The sequence below is a fragment of the Colletotrichum lupini genome, chromosome 6 (genome assembly GCF_023278565.1).
Source record: "Colletotrichum lupini chromosome 6, complete sequence".
Taxonomy (NCBI): Eukaryota; Fungi; Ascomycota; class Sordariomycetes; order Glomerellales; family Glomerellaceae; genus Colletotrichum; species Colletotrichum lupini.
Window position 1 is genome coordinate 2021295 of NC_064679.1, and position 23415 is coordinate 2044709.

Sequence of the window (23415 nt, forward strand, 5' to 3'; positions counted from 1 at the left end):
ATAAAAGTTTATTTTATATAATAAATTATATTACTATTTATTTAAAATATCTAAACTAATTAAAGGGTATACCCGCTAGCTTTTTTAAAATAAAAAGAAAATAAGTAATTTATTTTAAAAGATCTAACTATTATTCGTCTAGTACTAATATATTAGCTAGAATATTTATTTCTTATATTTAATTAATAGTAGCGTTATTATAGCTATGCGCTACGAAAGAAAAGTTTTTTATAACGCGTATTTATAAAACTCGTATATTAATAAAGTCCTTAATATCTTTATTAAGCTTTATTTTAACTAGGTTAGATTAGCTAGGGTTTTTCTTAAAAAGGCTATTTATTATAGTATTTTTTTATTAATATATTTAATTTTAAAGTTAAAAAGTTTAATCTAAAAGAGCTAGTGCGTTATTATTATTAATAATAAGTTATTTACTATATTATTAATTTAAATAATTAGGACCTAGGTATTGGTTTTTAATAAAAAGTTAATTTTAAATAAATAATTATAAAGACGCTTTAGGCTTATTAAAACGCCTCGTATTTTAAGCTTATTAAAGTTATAATTAAGTTCTAACTCGCGCTATATCTTATTCTTATATTAAATAATAATACGCTTATTATTAATAATTTAACTAAGTATATTACTTTATTTTTTAATATTAGCGTCCGTTATAAAAATAATTTACCTAGCCTCGGTATTATAATTTAATAAAATTAAAATAGGGGTTATAATAATTACTTTTTTAAGTATTTTTATAACTTTAATTTATAACGCTCCCTATTTAAAACATTAGTTCTTATTAAGTAGGGAGTATAACGGGGCTGTTATAAAAAAAATACTTAATTTAATAGTAATAAAAAGTAATAATACTAAGAAACGATTTAATTTTTAAAATGTTTAAGTATTTTATTTATTTAAGGATCTTAAGGACTTTAGTTTAATTAGGCCGTCTCCCTTCTATATTATAAAAGTAGCTTATAATAACTATAGATAGCTAGTACTATTATAACTTCGCTCCGGAAATAATATAGCTAGTTAGCTCGATATTAACTAAGACCTAATCGATATTTTAGAAGTATTTATAAACGAATTACTACGGGATCGCGGGCCTTTAATCATAATATTATTAATAAAAGCGCTATAGTATTTCGGAATTAGGTTATAAAAAATATAAGTTATAATTTAATAAAACTAAGCTACCGAATTCGTTACCCCTTATGGGAGGGTATAATATCTATATAGCCTAAGTAGAATTAAAAAAGTTATTAAATCGTAGCTCTTTTTATTTAAAGAGATCTAATCGTAACTAAAAAAGAATTTTAAAAAAGAGATAAGCTAATTTATAATAAACCTTTTTAAGAACTTATTAGTATTAAGTAGTTATTAAGTATTTCGAAAAGTAACGGTATTAACTTTAGTTACTAAGTTAATTAATTAAAGATTACTATCTTTTATTATTATTAAGAACTAGGGGTTTTAATACGTAGTATAGTTGTTTTTAATAATACCTCGGATAATACGTTTTTAAATTATTTTAAAAGCTTTTAATAATAGAACTTTTAAAATAAGGATATTTCTTACTTACTAAGTTCCATAAAATATAATCTTAATTAATTATAATAGCGTAATTATAAAGTCGAAACGGCTATATTTAAAAAAGTCTTATACTAACGCTTTTTTTTAATTAAGGAGTATTTATTTAAAAGATTCTTATTTATAAAATAAAAAATAATCGTAATTTTTAAAAATAGCTTAGAGTTAATTATTTATTAATTTAAAACTTAGTTTTATATTTAAAAACTTAGGTATGATAATATTTTTATAAGGGCCCGATCGGTTTTATAGCTTATTCTTAACCTCTTTAAGCTTTTTGAGTTTTTAATAAGAATTATTATTAAGTATCGATTTATGAAAGGGCGCGTCGTTAACTAACTAGACTTTTTAATTTTTTCTTTTATATATTATATTAATTTTAATAGCATAGGGAATCTTATAAAAAGCTTTTTTAGCTACTTTATATAACTTTAATACCTCTTATCCTAGCCTTTTAATCTATTATTTAATATATAATTCTTTTTATTAAAAAATAAGTATTTTTATTAAGAAATATAAGTTATTTTAATTAGCTAATCCGTTTAACCTATTTTTAGCTTTAGTATAAGCGGTTATTATTACTTTTTTAATTTATATAATCTAAGGCTACATTATATAGAGCGTAATTATAATTATAATTTAGTTAGCTTAGTTTTAGTTGAAAATTATTATAATACGCTCGTTTTTTTTTAGTTCGGATTATAAATAAGGGTTATCGGAATTAGTAATATTCTTAGTTATATTATTAATATTTAGTTTTCCGATTTAAAGACTTTTTTTATATACTATTTAAAATAAAGTAAGATATCTTTTACGTCTTAAAAATCGTTCGTTTTAATTATCTTTATAAGGATCCTTAGCCTCGTATTTTAATATAAATTAGAGCAGTAACTATTAACTTATTATATTTAAAAAATAGCTTAGTATTTTATATAAACAGAAGACCTAATAATAATAAATCGGAGGTCTCTTATTCGTTTTTAATAAAAAAATAAGTAATTATTTTAAACTTATTAATTTATTTATTTATAAAATAGAAGCTATGAAAAGTTATTTAGCTAGCCGGATTATATTTAAACGTTTATATTTAAAGTATTATTATTATATAAGAAATACTAGCTTTTTTAACGTATTATTTTAAAAAGATATTAACTTATACCCTAGTATTTAAAATCGTAACGATTATTAAACCCTTATTATTCTAATTTATATTAAATATTTAGATTTCTAACTGTATATAGGCGTTTAAAATTATGAAAATTAGAAACTTAGAAATCGGATTAGTACTTTTAACTTTACTAATCTTAGCTATATAGCTCGACCTTAAGAAGAGGTTCTTATTATATTTTTTAAAAAAATCTTTAATATTTTTTTATTATTATTTATTTTTTATTAAGTTAGCTAAGGATCTCGGAGCTTTTAATAAAATTCTATTAGTATTAAAATACTTTTAATTACGTATTAAAATTATTATTATTATAATATATTTTAATATAATCTTTTATAAGAAGTTTATAAAAAGCGAGATCGGGGCCTCGAGCCTCTTTTTTATTAACTTTCTAACCTTAACTTTAAAATTAAAATTACGGGGCTAATTTATAGTTATTATTTTTTAAATTTTATAAAAAAGAGGCTCTTAGGTTCTTTAAATATTAATATTATAAGTACTAATCGGGACTTTAATAGGCTAGGGCTCAGAGGTAGATCTAGGAGTTACGTTTTTTATTATTTCGAAAACCTCGTTATTATTTTTAATCTCTATAATTTCTTTTTTTAATTAAAGAAAACACCCGTTTTTTCTTTAAATTATAAATACTAACTTAGGCTATTAATACTATATATTTTTTTAAAATATAGTTTAGTTATTAAGATACGATTCTTAGGGGGTCTTTTTTTATAAATAGTATAAATATCTACTTAGTTATAATAACCTAAATTAGGTCGTATTACGTAAATATATTTAACTATACTCATAGGATTAATAAAAGGGAGTATAAGTATAGTTTATTAAAGTAGTCTAATTTAGTAATTTAGAATCTATTTAACTCAAAGCTTAGTATTTTCTTTAGTTAATATATTCGCTACGTAAAAAAAAAGAATAACGCGATTAGTAATTACGTATTCTTTTTTGTTTTTAATTATAATAAAGGGGATATTATTTATAAGCTTATGCCCGTTACGTTTTCCGTAGTACTAAGCTCCTTAAGCTAAAATAATAAAATAAGTATCTTTATTAAGAGTATATTAATCGTAATCCTTAATAATTTAGTAGTATTAACTTTAGTAATACTAATAGTAATCCCTAAGTTTTATAATCGGGGGCTAATTAGGATATATAATACTTATATTAAATATATAAATAAAGCTTTAAAAATAAATACTATTTTAATAAATCTTTAGCTTATTTATCTTATTAGCTAGGTTAGAATTAGTAATATTATTAATAGCTACTTAGGTAACCTAGACCTCTATTATTAGTTAGTAATATTATTAATAATTTAAATATTAATATTAAGTATTATTACGTATTTAAGGAGTAGGGGGTCGTAATAAGAGTTCGGGTTAATTTTAATTATTTATAAAAAGTAGGCTATATTCCTTTTTATATACGATCGCGTTAAGAAGTCTTATTTTAAACCTTATATACTTTATTAATCTAACGAAGCTATTTAAAATAACCCTAACTTTTTTTATTACTTCTTTTATAATATTAATATAAAATTACTTATATACGGCCTTAATTAGGCTCTTATTAATTATAATATAGAGGTCTTATTACTTAATAAGGGTAATTATATTATTAATCTTAATAAATAGTATTTAAGTAGAGTTTAAGTTAGAAAACGAAATAGGTAGCCCCTTAATAACTTTTTTAATTTACTCTTTTTTATTTAAAAAGTAGTTAATATCTTATTTTCTATACTTTTATAAAAAGAAATCCTTAGCTTAGGCCTAGGGTAGTTCTTTAATTACGTTTTTAACTAGAGTTTAATAATTTCTTTTTATAATATATATAATAAACTTATTTTTAAATCGGTCCGGGACTTTATTAATCTCGTACTAATCCTCGAACTTTTTTAAAAAGTCTATAATATTATTGTTTTTAAAAACTATAGTCTCTTCTTAACTAAAGAATAGTATTTTATAAAAACTTATATTTTTTATTAAATTAAGCTAAAGAATTATAAAAACCTTAGTTTAAAGTATAGTAATTTAGATCTAAGTAATAATAGTACTTAAAAAGGTATTAATTAAAGGATCTATTCTAACCCAAGTTACGATTAGTTTTTTTTAATTAGATTAATAAGTAAATTTATTAAAAAGGGTAGCCTTTTTATTATTAAATAACTCCGTAGCTTATAAGTCTTAATAAACTATAAAAGCTAGTTTAGTAAATAGTTTATTTAAAATAAAAGGGTTAGCTTCGTATAATTAAACGTCCTAAGGGGCGCTAATAATAATAAAAATAACGTATTAATTATTTATATTTACGGTCCGAGGTTATTAAAAGTATAGTTTATTAATTCTATTTATAATTTTAATAATCTTATATTAGTTTATTTATTTTAAATAAAGTTTAAAAAAAGAAGAAAAGAGCCGTTTTAATAATTAAAACGTAGCCGTTATCTTAATTAACGTAATTTAGGCCGTTCTTTTTAATCCCTATTATATATATAACTAAAGTTTTAATTAGATATTATATTAGGCCTATAGTAATACTAATGAAAATTATTAATAAGTCTAGTTAAAAACTAGTTTTATAAGCGCCCTTAGCCCGACGTATTTATATTTTTAAATAGGTCTATTATTAAGTCTCCGGACTATATTAATTAATAAAGAAAAGTCTAGTTAAATAACTAATTATACCCATTAAAGTATTTTATTAGTTCTAATCTTAACTTATTATTTATTTTATTATATTATTATAGCGTTTTATACTTAGGCTTAATCCGGTTCTAAATATCCGCGTTTTTTTTTACTTATTTATCTTATTTACTTCTTAAGGTTTATTATATCCCCCGTTTTATTAAATAAAAAGCCCTTTTTTATACGTCTTCGTTTTTACGTTTTAATTATTTAATTACCTTTTTTTAAATTAAAATCCTACTACTTATATTCGTTTCAATTATTATGCCGTTTTCCCTAATTAATTATTTAAAATATTTTTAATTAAGTTAGGCTTTCTCTTGTTTATTTTCTTATTTAATAAGAAAAGGATTTTTAAAAAAGGAGATTATTAAAAATGTATAAAGTATAAGGGACTCTTATAGTATAGTACTTTAAAAAAACTACAAATATTTATAAAAATAATATAAAATACCTCTTTCGATCGGGTTAATACGGTCTTAATTAACAAAGCTATAACTAAGAAAAAGAGGATAATATTAACTAGATTAACAAAGTAAACTTTTTAATTATTTTATATTATTATATATAAAAATAAATCATTAAAAAGGCTCTAGTTCGATCTTAAAAAGTATATATATAATTAAAATAAAAATCCGTATTACTAAGCCCCTATTTCTAATTAGGGCCCTTTGTTTTATATCTTTTTTTAATTAGCTCTTTTATAAATCCCTAGACTTAATTAGCTTTAAAAAGGACCGCTAGGACTAATTACCCTACCCCATTTTAATATCTTTACTCGTAGTAACTACGTTAAGTATATAGATAGTAATAAGTAGTTTATAATAGGCCGTATTAATTATAATTTTGTTTATAAAATATATAACTTACGCCGCATCTTTATTATTATTATACTAATAGAGATTTTAGATAATAAGGACTATATACTCGACTTATATAAGGTGCGCTACCTTAAGGATTAACTTACTATTATTAATATTAATATTATCTAGCCTAAGAAGCTATACTTCGTTAAGATCCGTAACTATAGTATTTAAGTTAAGTAATAGGTTAAGTAGCTATAATATGCTTAATACTATATAAGTATATCCCTATTACTATTACTCTGACGGGTATATACTAATATATTTATATCGTAAGCTACTTTATATATCCGAGTATTAGGTAGGTAAAACTATTTATTTTTAATACTTATTTATAATTGCGAGAGGCTAAATAGCTTACCTACTTAATATTAAAGAACTTTACGGGTAGTAGTAGTAATAGTAGTAATAATAATAGCGGCGCCTTAATACTACGATTTCTAAGTAATAAGGTAAGTTAATTATTACGAGCGGCTTTATTCTTTTTTTCGTATTAATAAATCCGTATATAGGCTATATATTTATATTATCTTACCCGCTAGACTATTTCTCTAAATTTAATAGGGATAGTAGTATTAGAGTTAGGGGTCTAACTTTATAGTAGTAGTAGCGTTTATTAGACTTAGAGGTTTAATTTTAGGGATTTTACTTAGAGGTATAAGTAGCCGCGACATCCGCACATCTATAGCAATATTATAATATATATAAATAGTAGTATATTAATATATTTATTTAAATATATTAGTATCCGTATACCCCGGGCCCCGGGAGTACCCCTTAGTACGGTCCCCGATGCCCTACTTATAACTTTTAAAACTCTTAGCTACTCTTAGGCGATTATTATTAAAAATATAACTATTATATATATTACTATTATTATAAATTAAGTTATAGTATTTTATTTAATAGTAGTAGTATAGAGTCGCGCGACTATATTAATATCCTTAATTAATATATTCCCTTATACGCCCCCGGTAAGGTATAATGAGTAATTAGTTAAATTAATTAAATATTTGTTAAATATGTTAAATAATTAAATATAGCGCGAGAAATGAGCCAAACAATTAAATACGAACCTTATATTTGATTTGTTTGTATGGGTATAAGCGCTGGCAGATTCTATAATTGCCCCCAAGTTTGAATTTTGTAGCCGGCAGCACGACTTTTGAGAGACTCGTCTTTGAGACTGTCCACGCCATCTTCGGGATCTCTTGGTTCGGAATTAGGATTTAACCGTCGGTTGCGAAGACAAACTTCAGGCGGGTGGCCTCCAGCCGTTCGCGGTTGCCCACAGTAAGTACACCCCCCGTGCTCAGCGCTAATATGTCTCCTATGTGATTGTGCCGAGTCAGGCCTTGTCCAAAGATAGCAACGTGGAAGGAAACATCCAATGTTCGGAATCAGCTGTGGGAGTATTGCAAGAACATTGGAACTTACTTTAATTCTGCCATTTGCTTGTAGGGCTTATTGGCACAAGCATCGAAATCCCGGGCGTTGAATCTCCAGGGGTTGCGTTTTCTAAAGGGACTGCTGAAACCCCCTGGACGCCCGATCTTCCGTCTCTTGCTGCGTCCTCTTCTTGTTGGGCCCTGGTCTTGACCAGCATTCTCGTCCATCTCGTCGTGCTCATCGTCTCCGCCTCGCTCTTCAGCCGGTCGCTTCTTTGTTCCTGACTCTGATTGTTGAGCTCGATTTGATGTCTCATCAAATGCCGAGTTGCCGTCGCTAGCATCTCCCTCTTCGACGTCATAGCAGGAAAAGCCGTCATCATCCCAGTCAATTGTCGAGAACGTTTCCTCTTGCTGCAGAATTTCGACGCACTGATCTTTAAACTTGGAGAACGCCTCGATGACACGAAGAGGGTGACTGAGTCGGTTAAGACACACCCCAAGAGAACGGGATAAAGCAATGTTGGCAGCACTCTCTAAATCAAAATCAGAGCGACAGATATCAGAACCAGAGTCGGACTCTCGAGCACTAATCGGTGACTCAGCCGCGCTGTAGATACCAGTCGGAGTACTAGCTCCGCCAGAGGGGAGCTGGGAATCTGGTAGGCGGGAATCTCGAGAAAGAATCGGCAAATCTGCGAACTTGCCTGAGGGCAACGCGTTCACATGCTCCCCGATACCAACAAGACCAAGCTCCATGGCTTGGCCCGGCGCAGAGGTCAGCCTTGTTGGGCTTTGAGGTTGAGATGTGGTTGGAGTCGTCGCCGATGGAGAATGCATGTGGAAGTCGAAGTGAGGAGCCGAAAAGGTAGCAGAATGGGCCTTGGAATATGAAGTCGAAATAGTCCCAACTGAATGGTTGTCGTCGGCGTGAGTCTTTTGTCGGCGAAGTGCTAGCTTTGAAGGAACTTCGACTGATTTACCGCGATATATAGTATGTTCTTGTGGGCTCTTGGTTGAGGTGACACCCTCAATTGCTGCCTCGTTTTCGTCGTTCATTATTGCGAACCAATATGCAAACAGAAGGTAGAACAGTGAGCAGGGCCGTGGATTCACTCTTCAGTGAGGGAAGGAAGGAAGCTGCCGTACCCGTATCAAGTTGTCAAGGAAATCAGATGGGGGAAAGAAATGGGGAGCCCGAACCGATCGAAAGATCAGCTACCGCGACGACACGTGCCATCAAGATAATGGCTATGACAAGGGTGAGGTAGCAAGGGCTGAGATTGGGCCATTTTTCATTTTCAAAAGATTGAAATTCAGTTACAATTTGCTGCAACCCAACGGGGAAACCAGGACTTGCAGCCAAATGTGAGACAGGGCGTAGCACAGCGGTAGCGCCGATGGTCTTATTGGCTAGCATAATCTCAGTACAGTCGACTTGGTATGAACACATCTGATTGGGTTGGAGTCAACCAATGAACCCGGTTGCCTGAATCTCCCAGCCTGGCAAGGCGTTTTCGGTGAATAGCTGGGCACGGTGGTTGCCTGCAAGGTACTTGTGAGAAACCCGGCTGAAAATTCAGACGAATCTCAATATTCGTTCAATCCACAGGAATGCTTCTTGGGTCACCACCCTGGAGTACTTGGAGCCGCATGGAGTTTGCTCGCTGATGAGGCTGATACGTACTCAGTTACACTGTTATCACGGGGGTGCCTGTAGATTTGCTGCAAGGACGCATGAGAGCCCGATTGGTTGGTCAGTTGTGTTCAGTCAGTTTGAATCTCACGAAATCGAAATCCAGTCGAAGACTATGTATGAACTTTTTCAATTGACTGTCAGTTGAAATTCATTAAATTGAGAGATAACATCTCAGGCGTTTGATTCTGAAAACCATGCTGCTGATCAGGAAAAGCTTGTTGCGATGTTTCCAAGTATTTATATTGCGTCTAAAGTCATGGCTATTTCTCTCCGGATGCAATTTGAGTTTCCCCATAGTTATCGGGAGCTACTCAATCACCGACCACAGATCCTCAAGTTACGACCAGAGGGGGTATTGCGACTTGCTTCAACAGCTACAATCATGCCTTGCTCTTCAGTCTACGAGAGCCAGTATGTTTGCGCCCCGTTGTGTGAATGATTTTGTTCTATGATTCTTCCGACTAATCTGAGATTTACAGTAAAACCCCTAGTAAGACACACAGTCACCTTGTGGCAAGGCATCTCAACGACAGGAATAATGTTCAAGACCGCCTCATCTTAAGAAGCAATGGAGAGATTACTGGCGTTGTACTGTCCCGTCAGACGTTCAAAGTTATTACCCAGGTCGATGTGCAGGTACGTAGCGGTGGGGAGCTAGTCGACAATGATTCGTTTAGAAAAGGCCTATGAGTTTTTCTAATTCAGACAAATTAAGAAATCATCCACATTTTGCAAAGCTATGACGAGGAAACCCCGATCATACGTTTTCTTAATTCAAGAGACGACATTAAGAAAGTAAGGCATAGATTTCATGAAAATTGTTGAGATAAGCCACCACACTCGTTGCTTAAAGTTAATTATATTTATAGTTAGGATATCTTTTAGCAAATGCCTTCGATTCCATACCTCGCGATAACTTAACTTATTTACGTAATTAATATAATAGTATCGTAGAGTTATTATAGGGGTATCGACGTATATAAAAAGAACGGTTATTTATTAAAAATAAGAAATAAGTATAAAGCTTATTTTAATATAAAGGGTATAAATAAAGTAGGCCTTAGTAATTATATAACTAAGGTTACGTAACGTATAATAAAGTTATAAATAGTTAAAACTATTACAATATACCCCCCTAAATAAATATATATTTAAAAAAAGCGTACTTAACTACCCGTATTATTATAAAAAAGTTTATTAAAAATAAAAAACTAAATATGATTATATAAAAATCTATTTATAAAAGGAATTATAAAGTAAATCGGTCTATATATAGAGTTATAAATAAGAGGTAAATTAGTTATAAATTAACTTTTATATTTATTATTATAAGTAATTTTAAAGGTATATTATTAATAAAAAGTACGACCGAGGAACGGCTTTTTATTAACTAAATAATCGATTTACGGGTTAAGGGTAGTAAATATATAAATTTCTTATTACTACTTATAATACTAACTTTCCTTCCTTTTTTAACCTATATTTATATTATTATTATACGTATATACCCTTATTTTTTATTTTTATACCCGCGTTCTTATATATACGTATTATTAAAAAAGGATTTTTATTAATAATATTATTTTTATTGAAATATTACTAAAATAATTAATTAGAAACCGTACTTATATTATTATAATATAAAAGGCTAAGAAATATAAGTATAAAGTTATAACTTTAAAAAAAATAATAACTCCCCTAGCCCCCTTTACGAGCTTAAAATAAGTAAATAATATTCCCTTATTTTATACTTTAATTATAATATAGCCTCGTTTATTTAATATTAATCTAACTATTTTATTTAATAAACAGCGGCTTTATAATTAAATAAATTATTTAAAAAAGTAATAAAAACGAGGAGGGTTTATAATCCCCTTTCTTACTCCCTTTTGAAAATTAAAAAAAAGTCCTTATTTTTTTAAAAAACGGTATAAATAAAAAGGGTTTATAACCCCTTCTCTTACTTCTTTAAAAAAAAAAAAAAAAGACTTTTTTTAAAAAAATTAAAAAAGTAAAATAAGTTTATAACCCCCTTTCTTATTTTTTTTTAAAAAGCGTAAAGTAATTAACTATATATATAATACTTTTTTAATTATTATTATTTATAAAACTAATTCTTAATAATAGACCCTCTTAGTACTATTTTTAGTATTAAAGTTTAATATAAGTTAGTATTTTTACTTCCCCTATTTAGTTATAAATACTTAAAATATATTAAGAACGCCCTTAGTAACTATTTAAATAGCACGTATTTTTTAAGTTTACGTATTAATAATAAATACTAACGTTATTAAACTTATAAAAAGTCGGATTATATTCTTATTCCTAAGGGGTATATACGGTTCTTAAGTATAAAGTTCTTATATTTTAAATAAGAAGTAAAGAAAAAGTTAATAATAGCTATAGCTATTAATATAAAACTACTTATATTTTATAAAATAAATTCTAAAATATCCTCGTTTTATTTATTATTTATAATTTAATATATAAACCTTAACTTATATAATAATAGTATTATATAAGGCCCTTAAGTATAATAATTTCTCAAATAAAAATAAAAATAAGGGGGTTTATATAAACGAGGCCTTAATAAAAAAAGCGTTTATAAATACTCTTTTTATACTAAAAGTATTATTAAAAAAACTTATTAAAAACATATTAATATTAGCTACTTTACTTACGAAAATAAATAGTATTTAAATCGGAATTAATATTCTTATTAATTTATATATCTCTCTAAGTATATAGCCCGTATTAAAGTCTTTTTTAAATAAGTATATACTTACTTTTTTAAATAAATAGCCTCTTTCTAAGTAACTTAGTAAGGTTATTAAAGCGACTTTATATTCTTTAGTTATAAGCTACGTTTTTTAATTAAAAACCGGGCCCCTTAGGCCGTTTTATTACCTTTTAAACGTCCCCTTATTTAGTATAATTATATCTTATATATTTTTTATATTTAAAAGTAATATAAAATACTTGAACTTCGTTTTAAAAAGGTTTTTTATAAAACCGTTAGTTGGTATTTTATTTATTAATATATAAATTATTTAGAATAAGCCTCTTAAGTACTTTTATTATAGTTATATATTTTAAATATTAATATAATATAAGTTAGTTAAAATACGTTCCCCTTTTTTTATTATAAGTTTAATTATTTAACCATTATTATAGTATACTTTTTATATATTACCGAGCTTAAATAAGATATTTTTAAAAAAAGTATTTAAAAATAAGTATTTCTTTAGCTATATATTCTAAGCTTAGTAGTTCGGCTTTTATAATTAATATAGTTATTATATTTTAATAAGCTATTTTTTATTAAATAAGGCTATTAAAAAGGGAGATTATAAAACCTTATAAAAATCTTTAAGTCTTTTTATTATTTATAAATAAAGCGTTACTTATAATTAGTAATACTTAGCTACTCCCCGAGATTTTAAAGTATATTATTAAGTATTATATATAAAAAAAGTATTATATAATTTGATTTATAATAGAATAATACTAATAGGACGGGTTTATTAAGAACTAAAAAAGTAAAGTATATATAAAAGCGACGTCGGGCCGAATTATAATTATTATATATAATATCGATCCGACTTTTTTTTTAAGAAGACTTAATTTTACTTAGGGATATAATCCTTAAGTTCTTTTTAATTAGGACCGTTAGTAAAAGGGTTAAAAAAGTAATAAAGTTAATAAAATCGAACTTTTTAGCTACTTTTTTAAAATATTAATTATAAATTAAATAAATCTTCTTATTTAATTAATTATAAACGACCCTTATTTTAAAATACTACGAGACTAGCCCTTAGTTTTTTATTTTATACTTTTTTTTAAATCCCTTAGTTACCTAACCGGCCTCGTAAACGTAGTTTTTATAATAAAAAACGAGGATATTATTTATATAAAAAAGGACTAGGACCTTTTTAATAGAATTTTAAAAAAAATACGGGTCCTTATTTATAAATAAGAGACCTAGATTTTTAAAAGTTAACGCTAGCTTTTTATATTATAATAATAAAGTATTATAAGTACTATATAGGGCCCGCTCGAGTTTAATATATATTCTTAGCTTATAAAAGCCGTTTAAAAGCTTATAAATAATAGGGGGGTTACTTAGCTTTTTAATTATATTTAAAAAAGCGTTTATAATATTATATTAATAAATTTCTAAATTAAATTAAGTAGTAATAGCTATAACTACTTTAAACGTCTTAGTAACTAGCGTCGCTACGTAGGTCTTTTTTAAGGGGTATCGTTTTTAAAAGTCCTCTTTAATATAAATTCTTATTTTATAATAATTAAAGTAATTATTATTATTGAGTTTATAATTAAATACCTATTTAAAGGGTATCGGCTTAAAAATAACTAACGCTTTATTAACTACTTTTTAAGTATTTATTTCTTTTAGTTTTGAGATTTTTAATTATATTACCTCTATAAATTAACTTTTTAAAAGTTCTAGTATTTTAAAAATATCTTTTTACTTCCTTAGAGAGGTAATTAATTAATTTATATAAATTCGGTCGGATTAAACTACGGTTAGTAAAACGTACTTTATTTTATTAATTATAATATAAACGTAATAATATAGCGTCTAATATTCCTAAGTTACCTTGTTAATTATTTTTTATTAATTAGGTATATATATATTAAAAAAAGAGTCTTAATCTCTTTTTACTTAAATATAAAAAGAATACTACCCGAATTACTCTCGTTAATTCGGGTTTTAAATAAATACTTTTAGTAGTTAGTTTTTTAACCTCTAGTTTTATTTAATATACCCGTCCTCTTTTTAACTATATATATTAGTTATATCGGAGTTACTAACTAAGTTATTTATTATTTTTATTTTTTAATATAAGCTTATTTATTAAAGGGGTTTATTAGGATTTAGTTAAATAAAAAGATCTTTTTTATAAGAGCTCTAAAAAGTTTTTATTTTTATTTATATATATATTACGTTTTCAATCCTCTTAATAAGAGGATCGACTTCTTTTATAACCTCGTTTATAACTTTAGTTAGCTAAATAAAGTTCGTATTTAACTCCGGATTTTTAAAGTTTAAAGTTAGTTTAGAAATAAGTAATTACTTACTTCGTTTATTTAAAAATAAACTAAGCTTTTTTATAACCTTATTTACTTTTTATAAAACGAGTATAAATAATAATAACTATTCTTCGTTATTAATTAATATAGCCTCCTCTTCGTTTATAATTTTAAATAATTAAAGCTTAGGTTTAATTATTATAAATAGCTATTAAATCTTATTTACTACGGCCCTTAATTTAAATAAACGAATTATAGTTTTAATATTATCTTTTAAATAAAAAGCTATTTTATTAAACGTTATATTTTAAGTAATAATAACTTTTAAAAACGAGGGGATTAAGATCTTATATAAGTTATACATATTTAGTATATAACTTATAAAATACTTAATATATCCCCTCTATTTTATTTTAAAACGTTTTTTATTAATTCCTTTCTTATAGTTCTTTCTAAAAAAGTACGCTTTATAATTATATACGTATATTTATTCTTAATAGGGACGTAAATTGCGGGCGAGCTTCGGTATATTTATTAGTTATTACTATTTAAAATAATAAGTAAACTAAACTTCTTTAGTTTAAATTAATAATAGCTAGTTAGTACGTTACTTAGGGTCAATATTATATAAATAAGCTATAGCTAATATAGCTTTTACTTAGAGTTTATTTAATAAACTAATTACTAATATTATATTAATCGTTTTATTAATAATTTCTTAGCTTACTCGTTCCCTTCTTTTATTTAGTCTTTTTATATATAAAAGAATAGTTTTTAAGTCTATTCTTAGCTCTTATACTTATATTTAAAAACGAGTTTTATTATTAATTACGATTATTATACGTTTTACGTCTTATTAAATTTTATAAATAGCTATGCCTTTTTATATACGTACTTATTATTTAAAAAAGTATAAAACCCTAAATACTATATTATAAGTCTTCGTAACTTATAAAAAAATAAAGATCTTATTTAAATACTCGTTTTTAATTAGTATTAGTTACTTATTTTATTTATAAATTAGTAAGTAGTTAAAGAGGTCTTATAAGATTTCATAATAAAATTAAATTACTTTTTATTCTAAAGTACGTCGTAAAATAACTTATTTTATATAAGCAGTTATATAATATTAATATTCTAAATAGCTTAGTCCTTTAATCCTTACCCCCCGAGTAGCTAAAACGAGTTTTTTAAATATTATTAAAGTAAAATATTTAGATTTAAAGTATTAAAACTAGGCTATATCCGATTTATTATTAAGAATTAATAAGGACGTATAACAAATTAATACGGACGCATAGCTCTTAGGGATATATAACATTCTCTACCTCTAATTGGTTTAAAAAAATAGTACCTTTTCATAAAAGTAATAAGGGTAACTATATTAATATAGCTATTTTTATTATCCTCTTTAACTTAAGCTTTAGTTTAAGATTTTTAAAAATAAGAATACTATCATAACCCCCGTACTCGTTTAGAACTACTATATTACCTATTTAAAATTTATAAATTTTAAATAAGTTAGTAATCTAAGCTTTTATAAATCTTAAATAAGTAAGGCTTTTTTATACTATATACTTAAAATATATAAAAAGTAAATTATAATAACGTCCGCTTAACTACCTTTTTTAACGTAGTTATAATAATTTATTATTATTATAAACTATTTTTTATTAGCTTTATTCTTTTTAAATATTAGGTTATATTAGCCGTTTATTTATATAATTCCCTATTATCCTCTTTTTATTAAGAACGCTAAACTAGTTCTTTATTTATTATTAAGATAAGCTTAATATTTAGCTTTAACTTAGCTAATTTTTTTTTTTTATAAACCTAACTAATATTAACTTATTTTTATTTTTAAATAAGTAGCTTTGCTTTTTATTACTAGCGCCTTAGTTATTATAAGTAGTACGGGTTTAACTAACTAACTAGCTTTTTTTAAATAAAGTTAGTTATAATAAAATAGGCTATATTATATTTTTTAGCTTTTCGTAAAGGGATATAATAATCTTAAGGTTAAGGATCTAGTAATATAGATCTAAGGAAAACGTCTTTTAAAAATATTATTAAAAGTATATTTTTTACTTACTAAAAGTAGCTAAATTTAATATTTTAAAATAGATTTTATAGTAATATAAAATACCTAGTTTAATTAAAATAGTATAGTTTAGATTATAAGATCTAAGGGGGTCTAGGAATAGCCTCTTATTAAATAGTATTATTTCTTTTATAAGCCGGCCTTATATCCTAATTAAGGTAGAATATTTTAAAAAAAGTATTATTTAAAGTTTATTTAGGTACTTAAAGCGAGTATTTATATATTTTTAGTTTATAAGTACCTTGGTTTTTATATAAGCTTAGTAAAAGCATAGTTTTTAATTACTAATTATATCCTATATAACGTTAATAAGCTCATATAAGTAACTAAGACTATTTAAGAAATAACCCTTAATATTATTATTACTTAACTTAGTACTAAAGGTAATACGAGTACTAAAGTTTTAGTATTTTTAAATAAAGCAATAGGCTTATTATATTTTTAAAAATAAGTATATTACGTAGAGGTATTAAAAAATTAGGTATTAGTTATTAAATATTTTATAAAGCTTAGTCTAGGCTTTTTTAAAAGTATACTTAGTTTTAATAAAAATAATAAGCTTTTATATTATAAAGACCTTACGATATATATAAAGGGGGGGCTTATTAATAAGCGTATTAATATAGGCCTTATCCTTATTACTTAGCGTAGCTATTACTTATATTAGTAACTATATCCCTTATTATTAGACCTATTACTATTATTATTATAATCATAATCCTTAACCTATTTTTACTTAGCCCTAAGTATAATATTAGAGTTAATATAATAAATATAAAGTTATTACTAAATATCTAGGAACTGCTCGTTTAATATAGCCTTTATTTATTTATTATAGTTTATAATAATAATAATAGGGTAATGGACTAAGTATTAGTCTATAAGTTAGTAAATACTTATTAAAAAAAACCGGAAACTCTTTAGTTTCTTATTATTAATAAGGCCGAACGTAGTATTATAAATATATCTAAAGTAGGTTTACTTGGTAGCTTACAAAAGAGGGAGCTTAAAGTAATTAATATTATAAGTATTATTAAAGCTAATTACTTTAGGGAATCGCTTTTATATTTAAAAATAATAAAAAAAAGGTCTAAATAAGGCTAATAAGGCGGTTTGGCTCGTTATTTACCTATTTTATTATATATAGGATATCTCGCTCGTTAAATAGTTTAATTAATATTATAATTAGCGAGTATTTAGTTAGTTTCTTTTAGTTTATACGAGCCCTAGCGTTATAAATATCTTATTAAAAAAATAAGGACTTTAAGAACTACTTTTAAACGATAATACGTATATTATATACCCGAATTTTAACTCGTTAGTTTATAATCTTAATAATATTTTTAACTAGCTAAGTAAGTTTATAATAAAAAGGGTATATAAATGCTTTAAAGCTAGGCTTATAGTTATATTAGCTATATTAGGGATCTTTATATTATTATAATAATTACTATCCCTCGACCTTAGCTTTAGTAATTAACTTTTATTTATAATTATATTTTCGGGATCTTTATTATTTTAGACTTATATTATAACTAAGCTTAGGATATTTATATTAGTCGTATTAAAATATATACTAAATATTCTTTTTATTTTACTTATACCCGTAATATTTTATAATACTAAAGCTATTAGCTTTAATAAAAGTATTAACTTAATTAAAAAGAGTATTTGTTATTAGCTCTAGGCCGCTAAGAATTAGTAAGTTTAGGGTTTTATTTAAAAGAGGGGAGGAGGATTTATTACTTTAAGTATAATAAAAAGCTATAGTTTAAAAACATAATAGACTTAAAAAAGGGTTTTATTATAGAGGTAAATAGGGTAATAAGTTTATTTAAGAACCCTACGTTTTTAATTATAAATAGCTTTATTTACATTATTAAATAAGGCTAGTTATTAACTTTTTATTAGTCCTAATAACTTATATAATAAGCTAAAGAATATTATTAAACTATTTTATAATAAGCTAAGTAGGTTATTAAAATTTATTAAAAAGAAAGAAGGACTAAGCTCTAATAATATTTAGGGGAGGGTAATATACTAAGTAGTCTATATCCCCTTTAAAAAATAGTATATAAAGTAGAGTATAAGCTATTTAAACTCTTTATTAAAAAGAGGAGGATTGCGTATTAATAAAAATTAAAAAATAATAAAAAGCTAAAGAGTATTAGTTTTATTAAGGAATTTCTAATTAAAATAGAGGGTTAGTTCTATTTTAATATATCGGTACGGATAGTAAAATAATATTTACGTTTTTCGTAATAACTTAGGTAAAATATTATTTATTAAGTTATTATATATATAAAAATCGCTAACTTTATAAAACTAACTAACGTTAGTATAGTTTCTATTTAAAATAAAAAATAATAATATATTATTATTATTAGAGCATTAGCGTTTTATAAAATAGTTTTAATTATTTAGGCTATTAAATTAAGCTTAGTAACGTAAGCTTAATACGTAAGCTATTAAAAAAGCTATTTTATAATATATAAACTAGTATAGTTTTAAAAAAAAAAGGATATAAAACGTATTAAGTTAATAATAGCTTTATAATAAAGCTCCCTCAAAGTATAATTATATAAAAGAGATTATAAAAAGGGATAAGTATTTTAAGAAAAAGTAATAGAATCTAAGTATATTAATAATAAAGTTTTAAATTAATTAGAGGTAGAGAATGTTATATATCCCTAAGAGCTATACGTCCGTATTAATTCGTTATGCGTCCCTATTAATTCCTTATAAAAAAGATTTAGTAATTTATTAATTTATATAATCCTTTTTTTTATAAATAAGAGATCGTTTTAAATACGGTTTACTAAATAAAGGAGGTATATTCCTTAATAAAACGTACCCAATTCGCTATTACGGGTTTTAGTTTTATTAAAATAATTAGTTATTTAATTTAAATAATTAATTATTTAATTCGAGCGTTTTTAATAAAGGGTTCGATTATAGTCTCGCTTTTTAACTATTTAGTTTATTATTAAGTAAACTCCTCGAGTTTTTATTAATATTTAATCGAGGCCGTCTTATATACTTAATTTTAAGTAGTATTTCGTATTTTAACGTACTTTTTAATTAAAAAAATAGACTTAGTAAAGAGTAATAGATTTAATAAGGAAATAAGGTTATTTAGGTTTAGTAAGTCCTAAACGTTTTTTAACTAGGCCTTAATTTATAAAATAAAGTACTACTTAAGCTAGTTTTATTAATAATTAAGCTTTTATTTAAGAATATTAATAATCTTTTTAAAAAATATTAGTTCGTTTAAAAATAAGATTAATAAATATAATAGGGGTTAAATAATATTAGAAAAAAAGATATAATAAACCGTAATCCTTAAAAAATAATTTTTTAATAAAAATATAAAAGTTTAAATTAAAGCTAAGTTTATAATTATTATAAAGTTATTATAAGGGTATTAACGTATATAAAGAGAACGGTTATTTATTAAAAATAGGAAATAAGTATAAAGCTTATTTTAATATAAAGGGTATGAGTAAAGTAGGCCTTAGTGATTATATAACCGAGGTTACGTAACGTGCAGTAAGGCTATAGATAGTTAAAGCTATTACGACAGATGGCAAATTCACGAAATTCAGCTATGCCTATAAACTCTTGTAGTAGCCTACGTCAATAGTAACAACGACAACAACAATAACAACAACGCATAAACCTGATGGAATACAAGCTATCTCTAAATGCTATGCTAAGAAGTCCAAAATCATTATGTAGAACATTGTGCCTCCTCCATTCCTTCCATTCCTTCTTACATAATCCATGCTTTACTATAGTAGCCGTTCGCTCCCATACATTATCGTTTCCGGATTCCATACTTCGTTTGCCTTTTCGTTGTCGTCATGATCCCCAACATATTAATTCCACCAGCGCATTCATTCTTGGAGCGACGCTGCAGCGGTGTCAACTGGAATTAGCACTGAGTCTGCTGCTCAGGCATACCTTTTGCTATTCACCAGTGCATCCACACTATTGCAGCTATCTTCAGTCGGTGTCTTTCGAAGCTTGTCTCCCTTTCTTGATCTTTAAGAGCGTCTCTTTAGATCTTTCAGCCTCTTTTAAAGTGATGATGCATTCTGGCGAGGGAGACATTATCAATACTACACGTAGCGTTAGATGGAGATGTCGCACGATAAATTCATCGGACCTTGAATATACGGTCTTTGCTTCACGTAGACTTTGATAAGAAGAATGACAATAATTTGAGTTAAATCAACTTCTGCGAAACCTGTTGATGCAAAGATGTAATATCTCTCACAATCTCGTACTCTTAGTGGGCTTGAGGATTTGGCTTTGAGTTGCCGGGTGCCTGAAAGCTCTTCAAGAAATAACAAAAGTCTGTCTCACTCATCTTACTCAACTAAGGCATCACTCAGCAACTCCAAAAGTGGCTTTTTTTGGCTTGGTCCTAGATTGTGTGAAAAGCACTTGGACAGTTCAGTTGACGTGCCGCCACTTGAGATCTCTACACCTATCTTCCTGAATAAGGAATCCAAATGTCGCCCTTGAACACTTCCAATAAGAAATCTTGGAAAGATGCTGGCTGGAAGTCGGGGTAGAGATCAGCGGCTAGAAGATAGCCTAGGCGACTGACTCCGTCTGGACTGTTGTCTCCATCTATAAATGATGAATAATAGTACTCCAAACAGAACTTTCCAATTGCCGCAAGGGCATTTTGAGGGCTCCCTTGTAGCTGTGCATCAAAATCTGCGATCATCGACTGCAATTCCTGCGCGGAAATCTTGGCGAGAATGAGGTAGTTAGTGAGAGTTTATCAAAGCGCAAGAGATTGCCTCGTGGAGCCGCCTTACATCTTTCTTCATGACTTTCTCCTTGGAAAGCTCTTCGGCTATGGCGAACATCTCGTTGAAAGACATCGTTGCTGAGGAGGCCATGACCTTTTGGTTGATGGTTCTTGGGTCCACAATGATGCGAGGAATGAGTTTTCCAATATCCGCACAATCCACAACGTGTGTCGGCATGTTTCCGTCGCCGGGAACTAGATTTCGTAGAAACTCAGGCAACACAACGGTATAGTCAGTTCGCCAAGAAGCCAATTGAGGGATAAACCCGTGGTACCACCAGCCGACGTCGATGATTGTGAACGGTAGGTCGATGGCTCTCAGTTCAGCGTAAACCAACTCCTTCTGCAAATGGACGTCAGAAACCGGCATAATAAATATCGTAAAGCCCACCAATCCGTGAGATTCTGACATACCGTCTTCTGGACGGAAGACTTGGCGGTTGGCGAGACAGCCATCGCGAATGCGCTGGGAATAAAGCGTTGGACGCCCGCTAGTTTGGCTGCTCTAGCCAGTGTTATTTGAGACGCTATGCCGGCAGGATGGACCGAGGCTACTACAATTTCGAATCCTCTCAAGGTGTTGGCGATCTCGATCTCTGGCTTGTCAAGGTCGACGACAATGGCGTTGACTCCTCTTTTTCTCAGCTCCTCGTACGCTGGCTTTGAGATTGACGAGGGCCGGGCCATGGCGGTGACTTCCTTACAGACTTATCAGTCACAAGTTCTATGGGAATATGCGCTTGAGAAAACAATGGAAACCGAGACTTGTGAACTCACAAAAGACGGAGATGTTGACTTGAGCAAGCCATTGACAATAATACCCCCAGACTCCCCAACAGCTCCGAACACTGCTACTTTGTGAGTCTTGGAATACATCGGAGCGTTGGTGAACGTCTGAGAACAATGTCAAGATATCATAGAAGTCGATCTCAGGCTAGGGCTTTTCCTTAAGTACTCTGGCTCTCCTTCAGCATTGTACGTCTTTAGTTGTGGTGTCGGGTATTAGGGGATCGGAACAACGGCCCCACTCCCATGGCGCGGGCCCCCGGGTACCGGAACAACTCTCTGGTTGCGGAGTTTGACTCCAATATCCGCTTGAACTCCGTCATCGCCAGAAATCACTCATGATGTGTTTACGAGTTGAACTACGGAACAAAAAGACAACTTCCTATTCCTTAGCACTGCGTCGGCACATTCTGGTCAATCATATCCGTCGGAACAAGCAAGACGACCCTACCCCATCATGACTCAGAGGTCTAGATGGGCTTGCACGCCGTGCCGAAAGCGGAAGGTAGGAGAGTAATCCCTTAGCAAGGGAACTTCTTCTTGATAGCTAATCCAACCTCATCTGTTAGATCAAGTGCGATGCAGCTGTGCCACGATGTTCACAATGCTTGTCTAAGACTTTTGAATGCGATTATGCATACACAAGACAACGAGCACCCACAAGCCGGAAGTATGCTAGGGCGAGACTGATGGAGAATCAACTATAGACGCTGACATTTGCCCCCACGTAGATCTCGCCATGATCTCATACGGTCATTAGAGCGAGTCGAGAACAAATTGGAAACCTTTCTCTCGGTCGCTCCCTTGGCTACGACACCGTCATACCGTCATATAAATAGTCCTTCAAGGTTTCTGTGGCCTTGTACAACTTTTGGCCTTGAAGCTTCTTGTCCAGATGTTCTTTATCAACTCGTCCGACGAGGCACGGGCGCGATGCTCGATCAATCGCAGTCGATCATTGACTTTACGTATCAAGGTAATTTCTCAACTGTGTATTTCATGGCTCTTTCGTCAGCAAGCTCACAATAAGCGAAGGTTCTTGTCAGATCTTCTCATTGCTGAACACGAAATGCGTCGATCTTATGTTGGGTGACCACAGCCTCAGCACTGCATCCATAGAGTCATTGAAGCAAGTTGGCGAGCCGCGCTTCACGATCTCGCTGTCACAGACAGCTGTTCCGCGTAATCTAAGACAGGCTTGCCTTGAAAGCAAGTGTCTATCAGAGCCTCGCCCG

At 28.1% G+C, this 23415-nt stretch overlaps 2 protein-coding genes across 2 annotated transcripts; both read right to left on the reverse strand.

Moving 5' to 3' along the window:
- Positions 1–7555: 7555 nt before the first annotated feature.
- Positions 7556–8773, reverse strand: CLUP02_12082 (uncharacterized protein; the record flags this gene model as incomplete). The annotated part of the gene is made up of 2 exons (XM_049291046.1): positions 7556–7656; positions 7927–8773. 2 exons carry the CDS (start codon positions 8771–8773, stop codon positions 7556–7558), a joined length of 948 nt encoding a protein of 315 aa, XP_049148191.1.
- A 12288-nt stretch (positions 8774–21061) lies between these two features.
- Positions 21062–22368, reverse strand: CLUP02_12083 (uncharacterized protein; the record flags this gene model as incomplete). Its single annotated transcript, XM_049291047.1, has 5 exons — positions 21062–21331; positions 21402–21737; positions 21809–22101; positions 22172–22288; positions 22350–22368. 5 exons carry the CDS (start codon positions 22366–22368, stop codon positions 21062–21064), a joined length of 1035 nt encoding a protein of 344 aa, XP_049148192.1.
- Between the last annotated feature and the right edge of the window lie 1047 nt (positions 22369–23415).